The 15,879-nt window shown below is 36.4% G+C and overlaps 1 protein-coding gene across 4 annotated transcripts in view; it reads right to left on the bottom strand.

Moving 5' to 3' along the window:
- Window positions 1-3,289: 3,289 nt before the first annotated feature.
- The window catches only part of ELAVL1 (ELAV like RNA binding protein 1), a 67,372-nt gene continuing 54,782 nt past the window's right edge, over window positions 3,290-15,879 (bottom strand). For all 4 annotated transcript variants that reach the window (XM_075611710.1, XM_075611712.1, XM_075611711.1 and 1 more), the window contains exon 6: window positions 3,290-15,035. In XM_075611710.1, the coding sequence (XP_075467825.1) occupies window positions 14,711-15,035 (325 nt within the window). In that variant the 3' untranslated portion in view covers window positions 3,290-14,710. The remainder of the gene's footprint in view (window positions 15,036-15,879) is intronic.

Genomic DNA, 15,879 nt, shown 5'->3' with positions numbered 1-15,879 from the left:
AAACAGAAGCTAAGTGAACAATTAAACTAATTTATTAAAAATACCGAAAACAACTATGTTCAATAAATAAATGTTCAATGTATCAATAAAAATGGGGATGGCTTGTTGAAGATGATCTGGTTATAAAACCAGAATCCAACTTAGTGCACTGTTGTGATTTTCAAACACAATGTGTTTGCCCGGGGGAAAGCTGCTGTTTGCTGATTAGCTGGAAAGATGCCCCACGCTTGAAACACTGCACACACTCCTCTCTAGATCGCCTTGACCTCTGACCGTACACGTTACGTTTCGTCACTTCCTCGGGGTTAAAGGGTTCAGGCTGTGTCGTAGTCTTGCATTGGGTGGCTTGATATGAACGGCGACAGGACCTGCAACCACCAGCCAGCAAGCAGGCGCAGGGAACAGAACTCAGGACCCCAGATACCATGGAGTTGTAGGGGAGCAGATCACAGATGTACACACAGGTATTCACTCTGTGGGTTCCCTCAGGGGCACTGGTTGGTGATAATGCTGACAGCTAACCTGGTACCAGATCAGGGATCTTCTGTACAGTCCACATCCAGAGCCTGGGTCAAAGCACAGTACACTGTCCAATTCCAACATGTTTCATAGCAGACTACTACGTCATCAGGGAATGATTCAATAATGAAAAAAAGATTGATATTTAAACCCCTCTCCTATGAACAATATGTTGAGGAAGGGGGTGTGGAAAATATTCCTAAAATGATTGGTCACTGACGGAGGTCAGACCTAATCACCAAGCTAGCACAACAATAACATATAATACACCTTTAATTAGGACAATAAAATGAAATAGTTGATTTAAAAATCATGTCAAAGTTAAAAAAATGGAGCTAGAACAAGGGGAAGAGAAAAATGATAACAAAAGCAAACATTGAGTAACATAATATAGAAAAAATGAACCATGAAATAACAAAAAAAATACAAGAATGGATCAACGAGACAGGGTGATGTCTAGTGGATCAGAGCATACTTGGCATGTGAACATCGGGTTCTCATGATGTAATGGGCTATAATACGCACGCACGCACGCACGCACGCACACACACACCATTGTAAGACCTTCACTGAAAAGAATATTAGAATACCAGTCCTAATTACATTCGCTGTAATCATAAGGGCACAAAAGGCGTGGCTCAGTGAGTTGAGGCACTGACTGATAATACTGAGTTTGAAGCAGGGGAATCTGGTTCAAATTCTGGTGTCAATTCCTTGGGCAAATCACTTTATCCCCGCCATCTCTCAGGCACCAAAAACAGATTAAAAGCACTTTGAATATCATTGGGGGGAAAAAGCGCTATATGAAATAAAATTATTATACACTTGGAATGCATGTGTTTATAAGTTAGTGCTTTGGAATGAGTGTCTAACACTTTCAAAAATGTTCTTTTGTGCCAGTCATGTGAAACGATTGACTGTTATCCCCACTTTACTGCAATTAGCATTAAAGTGTGGCAATTATTTTGATAAGACTATTCTATATGTCAGGTTTGCAGCCTCCAAGGACAGGATCCGGAAACCCGTTGCACATATGGGACTAAAACAGCTGCGAGCTTGTTATTGATTATTTTGTTACAAAGCATGTGGGTTTATTCAATAACATTTTTTTTATAGCAGTTTGAAGGTGCCATCTTGTGGCAACCGACAGTACAATTTATGCATTTTGTTCCCCTGCTATAAAATACTCTTATAGCATTGCCATTCCAACCTAGAATCTTTGCTTCCAGAATGGTTTGAAGACATTGGATTAGAAGTCCACCTGGCTGGAAAAGGGAAAAACGCATGTCCCAAAGAAACATTTCCGGGACAAACAATTTAATTTTCATTTGGCCCTACGTGGGACTTGAATGTCAATTAATTTGATTTGTTTTTCTTATAACAATTTTAAATTTAGTAGAATGGTGCACAAAAATACTCTTTATATTGTACCGTTTAAGGGTTTATTTACTAATGCAATGAACAGAAACCTCCAATTTTTCCTGCATAATTTAGATAACACAATATAGATTCTCTCTAAAAGATTCAAACTAGGTGCTTGTTGCCATAAACGTCAGTCATTTATTTTAAAATAATTTTGATTGCTTATCCTGGAAATGTAAAACATTAAGTTTAAGGCAGCATTTACTGCCCTTCTCTCTGGTCAACTACTATGCAGTTCATAAATCTATGCCTTATTACTGAGGTGGCGCAAACAAGATTGACAATTATCTCACCCCTTTAGGGCTCTTTGTTTTACTTTACAAAGGAATACTTATACATTTACGTAAACCTAGAATCGTGTTTTTTTATAATTTTTTTTACACTGTTTATCTTTAAAAACCATCACATTAAATGAATCCTGTGGGAGCACAGCTGCAAACCAAATGTATTAACATGTGTTGTGGATGGGATAACCTTCTGAATAAATACCAGCCGGTAGCTTGATTTGCACAATTTAGAATTCAATTTTTTTTCCCAGTGCTCATCTTCATTCTCCTACTGCATACACCAGTAAGTTACGGTTTCCATTGAAGTAGCATAACATCGGTCATAGAATGTGAAGACTATGGAATTGTTCCTTGGTTTATAATACATTTACTAGCAGTGACGGAGATAGGAAAGGCTGGTCAAGAGAAGATAAATTAGGGGTCACACTACTTTTCCTCCATGGTGTAATAGACGTGATTATCTTTAGTTGTTTTGCTCTCCTTTGTACACAAACAAAATACAGAACAAACGCTCATTTTCCATATTTGTATTTTAAAATATGAATAGTGCATGTTTCAAAAAATTACATTATTATTCAAGAATTATGTATTTTGATCTATAGTTCCAGTTGCATACTATTTGTGGTAAAGCATTTCAAATCAATGTGCATTAATTGGAAAGTAAAAAAAAAAAAAATTTTTTTTTTTTTTAATTGAGCACCTACGTAAGTTTTCTGGAGCATGTTATGTTCCAGAGGGACTTCAAACATGCAATTTCATTCTATATGGCTACATAGAAAGTTCCTTTATACTGCCCATATTTAGATACTAGATGATGCAGACAAAGTGGGTTATTTTCCCCCCCATTTTATAATTCCTACTCAACATGGGTATTCAACGCTTCAACCTGCTGTATTCAGCAGCTGATACAGAAATACTGTGTTGGGTACCTAAAGATCAAATAATGAAGTACATATGCTGCATTCTTTTGGTAGAATCAGCTTGATTTTCATTAATGGCTATTGTCAAGCAGCTAGCTACACAACATACTAGACCGGTTGTGGTGGGGAAAAAGTGACAAATTGTTTTTAAAAGTATTTGACTGAAAACAGCTTTTTATTTTCATAGTTATGAGAAAGGCTCATTACATTTTCACATTTCTTCATTGATATAATTCAGAATGAATGCGTAGAAACAAATAAAATCACAAATATTCAGTTTCTCAGATGAAAAGCGGTCCAGTAAGGAATAAGCAAGTGATTAATGTTTTCCCTACAAAAGAGAAGTACATATTTTTAAAAAACAACAAAATGTTACTGACCCGATTTTAAATTTTCAGAGGGGCATACTCATTTGGCTTAAACAATAAAAATTTAGGTGGTCCCACGTAGCCAGTTTAAAAAAAAAAAAAAAAAAAGCAGCATTTTCCATCCCTGCCTCACTGTATTCAATAGTTCTTTTGTTTTGGAGAAAGTCTGATTTAAAACTATTTTCTATGGAGCATATTAAAGATGTATAACTTTCAGATTGTTTGCTACTCTCTACTTGTTTTGTATGGGTTTCTAACTAATGAATAACAAAAACAGTATTTATCAAGCGTTTTGCAGTTAAGTCTTTCGGACTGTAAAGTTGCATAGCTACTTAAATTATGAAATGATCAATGAAATGAAATATATTACGGAGGGCTTTCGAATCAGCGATTTCATTGCGTCATGTCATTGTCCCTTTATGCTGCTAAATGTGGTATTTCGATTTATTGCAATTTTTTAAAAACATACTTCATACTGTCCTAATAAAATACAAGTTTTCTTTTTAATATTGTGGTGTGCATTTCCTCTGTTCAGAAACTTTAGAACCTAGCATAAAATTTACCAGAAGAATCACTTCCATTGAGTTTCTATAAAACCGACGTATTCCTTCTGTAATATATTTTTTATTCAACACGTGTATATATACTAAATGCTGTTCTTTACTACAAAAGCCGAGCCAATGTTTGTATGTAAGCAAACATCAGCAGGAAAAAAAAACAGATGCTAATTTATGTCAAACACTGCATACTGGAACAGACTAATTACATTTTAAGATAAAAACACAAGCGGCGTTCATGGGACTTCAGATGTTTGTTTGGAAAGCAGTGTCATACTTTATTTCAAATAGAACCATGTAAAATGAACGTAAAATGAAAGTTAAAGAAAAATACCTGAAAAATAAAATTTTTATATAAAACAAAATTCATAACTTAAAAAAACACCAGATATACAAAATGTTTAACCATATACAATATGGGAAACAATTGATAGCCTTCTGTCCAACAGACTTCTATATAAACAAAAACTTTACATCAGATACAATGATATCAAGGTACGATTTAAGTCGAAAAGTATATATATTAAGTATTCAATACAGATCAAGTAAGTTCCAATGTTACAAATGCTTCAAGAGCAATTTTATTACTAACAACAAAGTGAAAATGCTTCTCATTGTTGCACTGGGACAGCCCAACTATAACCAAAATGTGAAAACAGAACACTTACTTTTTATAGGGGCATTCTTTGTTCAAACCTTCCTGAAAATTATAATGGTGCATTCTATAACAGTACTAGGCATCTGAACACCAAGTCTGCCTCTTAGAGTAAGTACGATGAAGCCAAAATCTGAGAAGCGTCTCCATCCCTGAATTGTTGATTAACACCAATGCTTTAAAAAATGGTTTTATCTTGCTATCCCCATGTGGTAGTAAAGGTTAAATTGCATCTGTCCCTTAAAGTGGCAGTCCAAAGCGAGACCAAATGTAATATGGAAAGCCATTACAGAAAGCCAAGGATTGTATGTACTGTGGAGACTGCAAGAGCAGGGTTATTTTCCATCTCGTTTTCTTTACCCACAGGAAAAAGTAACCAAAATGATGCATGTCACTGTTTAAATGTGAAAATAGAAATAGAGAAAAGGAGCACTTAACAAACAAAAGGTAGAAAATAAGTGAAATAAAAAGAGCCCGTCTTCATTTGCATGGTTTATAAATTACATGTGACAACTTAATTACAATCTCAGAGTGTTTGCTTTTCAAAAGGCTATTTCTAAAACATACAGACCATTTTTAAGACGGTGACTAACCAATCACAGATTTGTCAGATCTGGCCTATGTGGAACTGCACCTTTTACCTAATTGAGCATCCTTTTCCTCGGAAGGCCTCACTATTGATGTTCGGAGTGGGTTATAGTGTAGTGGAGGCTAGCTGTTATTTATGGATACTGTTACATTTCAGAGTTCCAAAGTGGTAATGCATTTGTTTGTAAGTGAACGTATTCATATTTCTGGTGAAAGCTTTGATATTTATACCATAACGGTCCCCATTAGAAAACAAATTATTTTAGTAAATTGTTGACAAAAATGAATTTCTTTGCATTTGCTATTACAGGTGTTAGGGAAAACAAATGATAATGGACTTTTTTTCAAAACTAGGAACTTCATTTCAATGTCGAACAAGTTTTATTGTAACTTTAATTAAACTTCACTATTGATAAACTGAAAACAACCATATAACTAGATGTATCTTGTGGAAACAAGGATTGACAAACCATGACAGACACTGAAGACTGTTGTATGGAAGAGGTAATTAAAAGGTGAAACTATGCTGGACAGGTATGGAACAGAAAATACTATTCCCTTGACACAATTTAACGTACATTGACAAAAGTTAGTAGCTATAAATAAAAGGGTACATTTTATTACACCTGCAGAAATCTACATAGTAAAATGATTTAAGGTGCTGTACAGTATAGAGTGAAAGGATCATTTTAAATATGAAAACGGACTACAGGACCAGGTTAAAGGGGTGGGGGGGGGGGGGGGGCTTTGCACGCCAATGTAATCAAGTTGATGTACACAAAGTCTGTCAGGGGACACACAAAAAGGGGACCAGACACGTGGAGGGTACTTAAAAAACGTACATGAGATGAATGGAACTAGTCTCTGACTAGTGTTCATGAACAGTTAAAATACAACTTTCCGAAATTACATAAAACCTATGATTTTAGGGCGTCAAATCACCAAGACAGACTCCAGAGCGTTGATAGCACCAAACAGGTTTAATGAATGTTATGTGGGACTTCACATTAAAGCTACGAAGGGAAGAGTTTAAGCTTTGGTTACCAAAATTACTTCTATATCATAACTCCGTTTTCTATATTTGACAGCATTTACCTGTTGTTCCCAGGTATGTCGAGCGGTGCTTCTCAACACTTTTTGGGAAACCCAGTCAGGCATTCGAGGGAGATAATCACACACAAAAGTTAAGTGCACATAAATATTTGGCAATTCAGTGGTGATCCATAAAATCTGGTTTGTCTAGGGTTCCCAGAGGTGATGTTTTAGAAAGTGTAAAGAGTGGGGTGATATTTCATATTAAATACAACTAGGGAATGGAGCATAAGGGCCATGGAAGACTGGAAAGTCAAACAAGACGGAACTGGGAGGAAGTTAAAAAGCCCATCTGCACTGATACTATATAGTAGGACTGCAAGACAGAGTTTAACACCAGGAGTATATATTTCTAGTTTTTCTTACTCGCATAAAGCCTGCTTGCAGCTGAATATCAATGAAATTCTTTACAATGACTTTCACAGTTTTAAAATCTGACCTATATGAAAACAGCAGTCTTATAACCTATTTTCTATTGTGTGTAACAGCTGTTTCACAATTTAAGATTTGAAAAAGCTTTCCAAATTCTAGGCACAGAATTCTAACTCCAAAAAGTACAACAGCTAATTTTATGTAATATTCAAATGACGAGCTATGGAGGCAATCATAATAAGAAAATAGTGGTGTTATAACAAATATAAATAAATATAGTGATTATGTGACCAGTGGAATAGCAAAGTTCTCTTGGAAAAGTGCCAAGCACACACAGTGAAACAGATAGTAAGTGACTGAATGGTGTGTGTAAAGTGCAAGGATAATAACATTGTATCGTAGATGGGGATACTTGTATGCCAAAAGTTAAGAGGCACACGGTTCCGGCAGCTCTCAAAATAGGTAACCAGTACAAAGAGGGAGATACATACAGGGAAAGAGCATGCACACAATAAGGCAAGGGACAGAAACAATTTAATCCCACTATTAGTTAGCAAAACACTCAAATGTTAAAATGCATTAAAATACATATAGGGAAAGGGAGTACAAGGGATAGCAGAGGGATAAAAAGTACAGATATAGTCACCATACAGTATGTGAGGAATTACTTCAATTCAAAACGGCTTGCTACATTTACTTACCCTCAACAACAGTGGATTGTATGGAACCTGGAGGCGACAGATTAACGGGCGCACAATTGCTCACACAGCAGACGCGAGGCTAATTATCCATCTGCCTTCATTAATTGCTACCCTGTTGAACTTACGAGCCCTTGTTTCCAGGCATTCTCCCTGAACAAGATTGTTAGCGATCTGAGTGGAGTAGACGGTGGCATTTTCAATACAGCATATTATTCTCCACATTTGCACTTGTCCACAATGTCTTAAAACAGTTTTGCTGAACTTTTTTGGATTGAAGTCATTCCTCACATACTGTATGGCGACTATATCTGGGACTTTTTATCCCTCTGCTATCCCATGTCTCCCCCCTCACCCCCTCTCCTATATGTATTTTAAGGCATTTCAACATTTGTGTGTTTTGCTAGCTAATAGTACGATTAAATGGTTTCTGTCCCTTGCCTTATAGTGTGCATTGTGTGTGTATACAGGCGAGTTATTAAACACAAAACCAATAAACAACGCTCTAAACCAAGTAACTGCCGTCCTCTTAACACTTCTCAAAACACCAGTTTCACAAACTAGGTTCTTTTACCTATTACTGCATGAAATCATATTGAGGCAGAATACTGTAGCAGCGTTTGGGTCCTCTGCTTTAGCTCTGGGAGAGGAGTAGAAAGTATCAAACAACCCACCTTGTTTGGAAAGTAAGTGGATGTCACTATGCGCCCTCAAAACTGAAACTTCTTTAAAAACACAGCCAGTCATTTGCTCATAGGTGAATTACCTCAAGGTGCTTAATGAAAAAAAAAAAAGTGGTGTGTGCGCAATAGAGATGTATAGATGGCTGCAGCAGGGAGGGGATTCATCCTGGTTCCAATGTGTTCCTGCAGCCATAGCATAGCAGATTCCTACCTGTTATCAGGCTTTTCTACTATGTGATTTTAACACATTTATTTGGGAGTGCTTTAAGGTTTTCATCGTATTAAACGGGTAAAAAAAAAAAAACCCTATGGGGCATGCACTTCTGCTTTTTGTTTATATATCTATATATAGTGTGTACATACGTAAGTGCGTGTGTGTCGCACACACGATTTTAAAGTAAATTATAAGTTCAGGTTCCATCTCAATTAAACAAAAGAAAGCAATATTTAATATGATTACCTACTACAAACCAGGTGAGTTATTAAACACAAAACCAATAAACAACGCTCTAAACCAAGTAACTGCCGTCCTCTTAACACTTCTCAAAACACCAGTTTCACAAACTAGGTTCTTTTACCTATTACTGCATGAAATCATATTGAGGCAGAATACTGTAGCAGCGTTTGGGTCCTCTGCTTTAGCTCTGGAAGAGGAGTATAAAGTATACTATATGCCCTCAAAACTGAAACCTCTTTAAAAACACAGCCAGTCATTTGCTCATAGGTGAATTACCTTAAGGTGCTTAATGAAAATCTACCTTACAGTAAAATTAAACAAAAAAACTCAATGAAACATCTCCATTTTACATGTTTAAAATAATTGATTATAGAATTAAATATATGGTTTTGAAATGTTGGCACAAAAGTCCAACAACAAAATGTTCAAAAAAACGTATCAAGGAACATACAACAGTTCTCTTTAGGGGGACATGCCTAACAAGAATGCATTGATCAGGATATTTATACTCAACAATATTTACAATTGTGACCAATGTTTTAAAAGGTTATTCAACAATTGATTTTACATTTCAAGCAAACTGACATTTAATAATGAAATAAGATTGAAATTACCAGCTTTGAGAAGACAAATACAAAACCACTACTTTTGCACAAACAAACTGCACCTTTAACTGACAAAACCTTATGCTTTTTCACCTCCATTGGCCAATTTAATCTACAAGTGCAAAAATGTATCAATTTATTAAACTATTCAAATAAAAACATGGATTTTAAATGAACGTGAGAAAACGCATCCAACAATTTGTAATTTAAAAAAAAAAAAATATATATATATAATTTTACAAGCCATACTTCTAAAATCATTTACCACAAGATGCAAGCTGTACTAAACTGCTCTTGGCTGTAAATTAAATCTAAAAAATGATCTACTAGCAAATCATGACAAACCTTATTGAAGGCAGTTACTACTTCATGCTGTGTGCTGCAAGAGGGGCCAGTACCATATTGCACAGCAATGCATTGCTGGGGTCTCTGGTAGCAAAGAGGTTACAGATTAAGTAAAATCTTAATAATGACCATGAACTATTTAAATAGACAATTAATAATGGAATTAAGGTTAGACAATCATTGAAATACACCATGAAATTCAAATCTCTCAAATTAAAAGCAAGATAATGGCAACACAGACAAGAGGCCTTAATACAGTGGTAGAGACATGATATACTTCAAGGGCTGCATGTGGATGCAGGGGGAAGCTACGATCCATGCCAGCAACATCACCGCTCCCTCTGCACTGGGGAGAAAGGGAAAGAGGACGGCTGGGTTGACCAGAGGCTGGGGGGCTGCCTGTTGCCCACCGATGCCTTAATATAATGTACTAATTACTTAAGCCTTAAGACCCAGGGCTATAGGGTATGTTCCGGTGCTGCAGGGTGGCTTATGGAATAGCACAGCTTAGTAAATATGGGCTCCAGTGATAAATTCCATCTTTTTCTTTCAATATGTTTTTGTCTGAAATGTTGAAAGTTCAACCAATTTTAATGTTAAAAAAAATAAATAAATAAAAAGCTACTAGAGATTTAGTAAGAATTATTTTGAGCTATTTCCAAAGATTCCATCCAGAAACTGTCCAACTCTTGTGACATAAGCGGTAAAAGAAGCTTTTTATCCAATCTACCAAGTCAGGAGTCTAAACAATCGTTCTTCAAACGTTTTGAGTGATGGAGTCTGCAGTGTACGCAACTACTTCATTAGCCGAAGGTTTAAAGGTGCAGTCCAATTATCTACATTGCTTACACTATTGCTATTAACCAGCCATAGGCTATAACATATTTCCCAATTTAATATCTTTCAAAATGTTTTATGTGCAATCGTTTTACAAAGTTAAGCCTCAAAAGCCCAAGTGCAAAAAACACAATAGAAATATCACAGAATATAGAAGTGGTTATGACTGACTGGGAATGAATGGAGAAAATACAGCATGCATTCCAAAAACTTGCAGACATCAGGGCTCACAAACAAGCATTTTGTAGAAGAAAAATAATAATAATTAGAATATATATATATATATATATATATATATGTCATATAGATATATATATATATATATATCAAATTGGCATTTTAGAATGAAACCTGGAATCACAAAAAAAAAGGGCACTTTAAATGGTAATTTGTACAAAATAAAAATATTTTTTCAACAAGTGAGACTATATTAGATATCTATCTATAGATATCTAATCAACCAACAAAATTCTACTAGCAGTCGTACTAAACACAAAAGATGGGTCACAAAAGCCCAAGCTTCCAGCATTTGCATATCCAAAACTAGTTTTGATTTTGTACGTGATCATATTAAGACAAACCTTTTTATTACGCTATAAATGCAGAACCCACTGTTTCTTTGTAAATTAAATAATCAGGTCTAAAAACAAGGACCAAATCAAGTTAGAGCTTTGTGAAATTACACCCCACACCTGCTGAATTATCCAATCCTTTACTTGGTTATTTCTGACCAACAATCAAGAAAGATGTTAAAAACAAAGAAGCTTCTGTGGGTTGGTGATACTGTGCAACTCACCACCTATGCTTTCATTTTAAATATGCAGTCCCAGTTAGGACAAAAGTAAACCAGTGGCAGAGACATTTTTATCAGGAAACAGACAAGTATAATATTTTAGGTTCCAATCCAATGATAATGTAATTAGATTTATGCAACACCTCACGCAGAGAGATCTTCGAGCTGGCTTAAAAAAGGGATACTTAACCATGCAGTAAGACATGTAAAAGCACAAGATAACCACATCATTTTAAAAACAACTTTCATTTAGGATTAAGTTACTTAAACTGGTCTGATTATTTTTATATATATCTCATTGACCACAATTAACTGACTGATATTAAGTAAAGCCACTAATTCAGTCTTTAACCCGTTGAGTGCCGTGAAGGAAGCGACATCAGAGTGCAATGGCCTCTCTGGCACAGTGCAGTCATGGGACAGTTTTTGAAAGCGGTCACAGACAGCAGCGGCCTTAACCAGGAAACAGTACTCCTCTACCATTCCCCTTCAGATTGCATTGTGCGCTCCATGGGAAAGCAGAACGCAATCCAAGTGGGGAAAAAGCCCCCTGTGGGCATGACGTAGCCACTACGTCATGGGGCACCTGAAGTGCCAGACCCCATGACGTAGTGGTTAAGTCTCGGGGCTCCCAAAGGGTTATTGATTTTCAAAGGGACTTACTACCACTTCGAAAAGTCCCGTGTCACTTAAAGTAGCATTATTTTTGACAAATGTAATACCTTTCTAGGATAAACCCCCTTTCTAAAATATAGGCTTAACATCTTAAATGCACTTTAGACTAGTGGACCTACACAAAATTAAATTTTTAATTAAATCATTACTGGGGTTATTTTGATTTCAGGAGTCAGAAATCTGATTTGTGATGTTGGGGTATGGTAAGATTTCTAAACGCACTGCCTTCTCCCTGAACAGCGCAAATTTGTCATTACTGCACAACTATTGACCAAGTAGGAGGGAAATAGAAAGGCTTGAACTGGTATAGGAAAATCAGAATCCAGCAGGCTTAGTAATACATTTTAGTGTACTTCCCGCCTCCATCATCATTCAAAAACACATTACAATTCTAATGTGGTTGCTCCAGACTCTGGTTCTCTCAATCATAAAAAGATTATTTATAATTTTCTAGAACTTGTATAATAGATGTAAATGTTTGCAACTGTACCGCTCGCTTATTACAAAACTTTTTATAGAATCGAAAGGGTTATTTAACATGACTGCAAAATTACAAAGTAGATTCACTTTTAAATAAATATTAAAGTATTTTTTTTTAAGTTGCAGCCAAACTATTTTTGCCAATTGAAGTACACATATATAATTTACCAATATAATAACCTTGAACTGAAATGCTTTTAGTGAACACACTTGTTATTTAATAAATATGTTTCCCTTATACAGATTATTCCTAATACTGATAACTAGTCTGGTATCTATTTTCTCCAACCTCAGACAATTGGTCTCACCCCTTATGTCATAATCGGAATAGTGCAACACTTAGTGAGAGCACTAAGCAGCTTTAAGGGAAGGAGAAAGAGATGGCACTTTATTTGTGGAGGAGGAGGACACCTATTCAAAAATGGTAAAGATGCACAAAAAAATAAAAAAAGAGTAGCAAACTAAAGCACAGATTCCAGTGTAACATTTAAAAATGCTTGTACTTGAGATTTATAATTTAAGTTACCAATTATCAATATTAACCTCATTACGAAATCACTGCCATTGGTATACTCTGAGGTCACCCCTTTCAGGATACAGAATAGTATCAAAATGTATAGATATTTAAAACCCAGAAGAATGTGACTTTCTGTGTGTCGATCTGCATATGGAATATCTATCAAAATAAAAGAACAAAATAATAAACGAAAACAAAAGTTGAGCAAAACAAAATCAAATTTAATGGTCTTAAATGCAAAAGTAAAACAAACAAAACAAACACAAAAAAGCAAAAGAAAAATCAAGAGGAACAGAAATGAAAATCCAAGGCAATCTGTAGAAAACTTGGAAGGGGGTTAATTTTATGTTTTACCTACCAAATATTCTGTTAATATTTAACTTGAGAAATAAGTACTTTGAGTGTTTTATATGCAAAGAAAACTCAAATTCCTATTTTAAAAAAAATCAAAACCAAAAAAAAAAAAAAAAAAAAAACTATAGGTCACGAAAAGGGATGTGAAAAAGCACAATGCTTAAAGGTTTATAAAGGTAATTATAAAATAGAACGTTGGATGAACTGAGGCCAAGATTACTGTTCTTTGAAATTGGATGCATATTGTTATGAATTTATGATGTACCACTACAGAGCGCACCATGCTCACAGTATCTGACAGACTGTGAAGAATAGCAACATGGAACCACACAAATTTGTTTTTAGGAGTTTGAACTTTAACTCTGGAATTGTCATTGAGTTTCTCTGGAACTCTTTGGTCCTTCCCTATTATCATATGGGCTGATGAAAAAAAAAAAAAGTTTAAAAAAAATCAAATTGAATAACTTTTACTTGTGCAACGTATCTCATCAATGGTGTTAAAGGTACACAACTAAATTAATGACTGTGATATTTAACAGTTTAAACTAGGCATTTGATTACCTAAAATAAAAGTATTGTTAAAAAGTTTTTGAAAGGCTGGAACTTTTCTATTGATTTAATTTGTAACTGGGAATCTGAATGGCATGCGGGTAACTGGCAATCTTGTTATCTCCAACTCAAATAGTAAGACAGATTTATTCACACTCCATGCGACTAGAAAGGGCAAGGCAATGATCAGGTCACCCACCATGTTATTTTACAATAGTTACAGACGCCAGGTTACGCTTTCAAATTTTTAAAATACTTGCTATTTTATAATAGAACAAAAATCAGACAAGTGCAACTGCCTACTTTTAAACTACGTTAGATATCACAGTCAGTGAAGTTCTGTCATACATGGGACTGCACAGACAGGCCGTGCTGCTACTTATAAGATCTCCACTTCGTAAAGCCTGAAAGATCTGTTGGCTCTAGTCAGGTAAACTGTTTTGCCTAGCAATGTGCAGACAACTACAATCTCTGTAATTCTACAGGCTTTAAAGTCAGTGAGAAGGGGAAAAAAACAAAAACATAAAAAGATCAGAAGCTGTCTACCTGACAACTTTGTTAAAAAAGGTAATTTCCAGCATCTGGAATATACAACATCCCATGGAGCAAACCTTTAAGTCTTCTAAGTTAACGCATGCTTAAATTTACCACCATCCATAGGGTATATTTTATGCAATCTATCCATATTTATTTTATATTTAAAGTAAATAACTTAATGAACTTAAAATTGGTCTAACATGGTGGGATCTCTCAAACATTTGAACATGTAAGTTGCATCCCAGAGTATAAAAATCCTTTTCCACTTTTCATTTAGACTAAGACGAAACACCTGTGAAAATTGGCGCAAAATGAGTTTTACACTAACAAAAAAAAAATGATTTTTCCCAACTTCTGTCAATCTTAATTTCTCTATTCCATACAAAATTTTAAGAGCAAGTTATTTGTGGGACTTGCTGGTTTTGAAGGAAACCTGTAAGGTTTTGTCCCCTAGACGGTAGCCATTGAGACTTGCGATGGCCATTGCGGCTTCTTCATAGTTTGTCATGGTTACAAAACCAAAACCTTTGCACTTGTTGGTGTTAAAATCACGGATAACTTTTACGTTGGTGACAGCTCCAAAGGGGCCAAACATCTGCCAGAGGATTCCTTCATCTGCGTCTTGGCCCAAGTTGTAGATAAAGATGCACCAGCCGGACGAAGCGCTGCTTGCAACATTCACGCTGGATATACCACTCATGTGATCGACGCCCATGGGTGAAAACCTGCCACATAAAATGCAATATTACATATTTACATAGCAGATGAGGTTAAAAAAAATTAAACCAAAGTAAGAACACAAGCCCATCGAGTTAAACCTATGTTAAATGAAATAAGATACTTATCTTATATTTGTATTTACAGTATATTAATACAGATGAAGGCAAATTAAAAAAAAAAACCCAGTGAAACATTGTCCAATGATTTATTTTAAGGGGAAAAAATAAATTCCTTCCGGACTCCTATAATTGCAATTCCTCCCTGGATCAACATCCTTCCCATGTTTATTTTTGAAGTGAAACTTCTTTAGTGGCACCTCTGATGGGATAAAACTGGATGGATGTGGGGCGAAATGTGAAACGGAAGTGACGTCACGTAATGGACGCCGCTCCGCTCACACCGCCCCTGTCACATGTTGCGCCGGCGCCGCTCCTAATCGCTCCTAATCACCCCCCACACCCCCCCCCGAGCCCCACACCCCCCACACACCGTGACATATGCGGCGGCGATAGCCGCCGCTCCTAACGGCCGCTGCCATGCCGCGCAGCCTCTCTCCTCCCTACCTCCGCTTTCCGCTGAGTGTGAGGGCATTTGTGGGTGAAGGGGGAGGGAGCTGCTTACCTTATGGCAGACCGCAGCAGCTCCCTCCCGCAGCCCGAGCCGAGAGGAGGGGGGGAGGAAGGGGAAGAGTAGCGTGTCCCGGGTCCCTTCGCTCAAGCCACGCCCTCCCGCTGACTGAGGGAGCGGGGCCTGATTAGCCTCATGGAGCAGAGCAGGAGGAGGCCGGCGTTCTGCTCTGCCGCCGTGATCTGATGTGCAGGGGTGAGGGGAGGTGATGTGAGGTGAGGT

This window comes from Ascaphus truei, chromosome 8 (assembly GCF_040206685.1).
Source record: "Ascaphus truei isolate aAscTru1 chromosome 8, aAscTru1.hap1, whole genome shotgun sequence".
NCBI classification, from domain to species: domain Eukaryota; kingdom Metazoa; phylum Chordata; class Amphibia; order Anura; family Ascaphidae; genus Ascaphus; species Ascaphus truei.
This window is presented reverse-complemented; position numbering and strand designations above follow the sequence as displayed.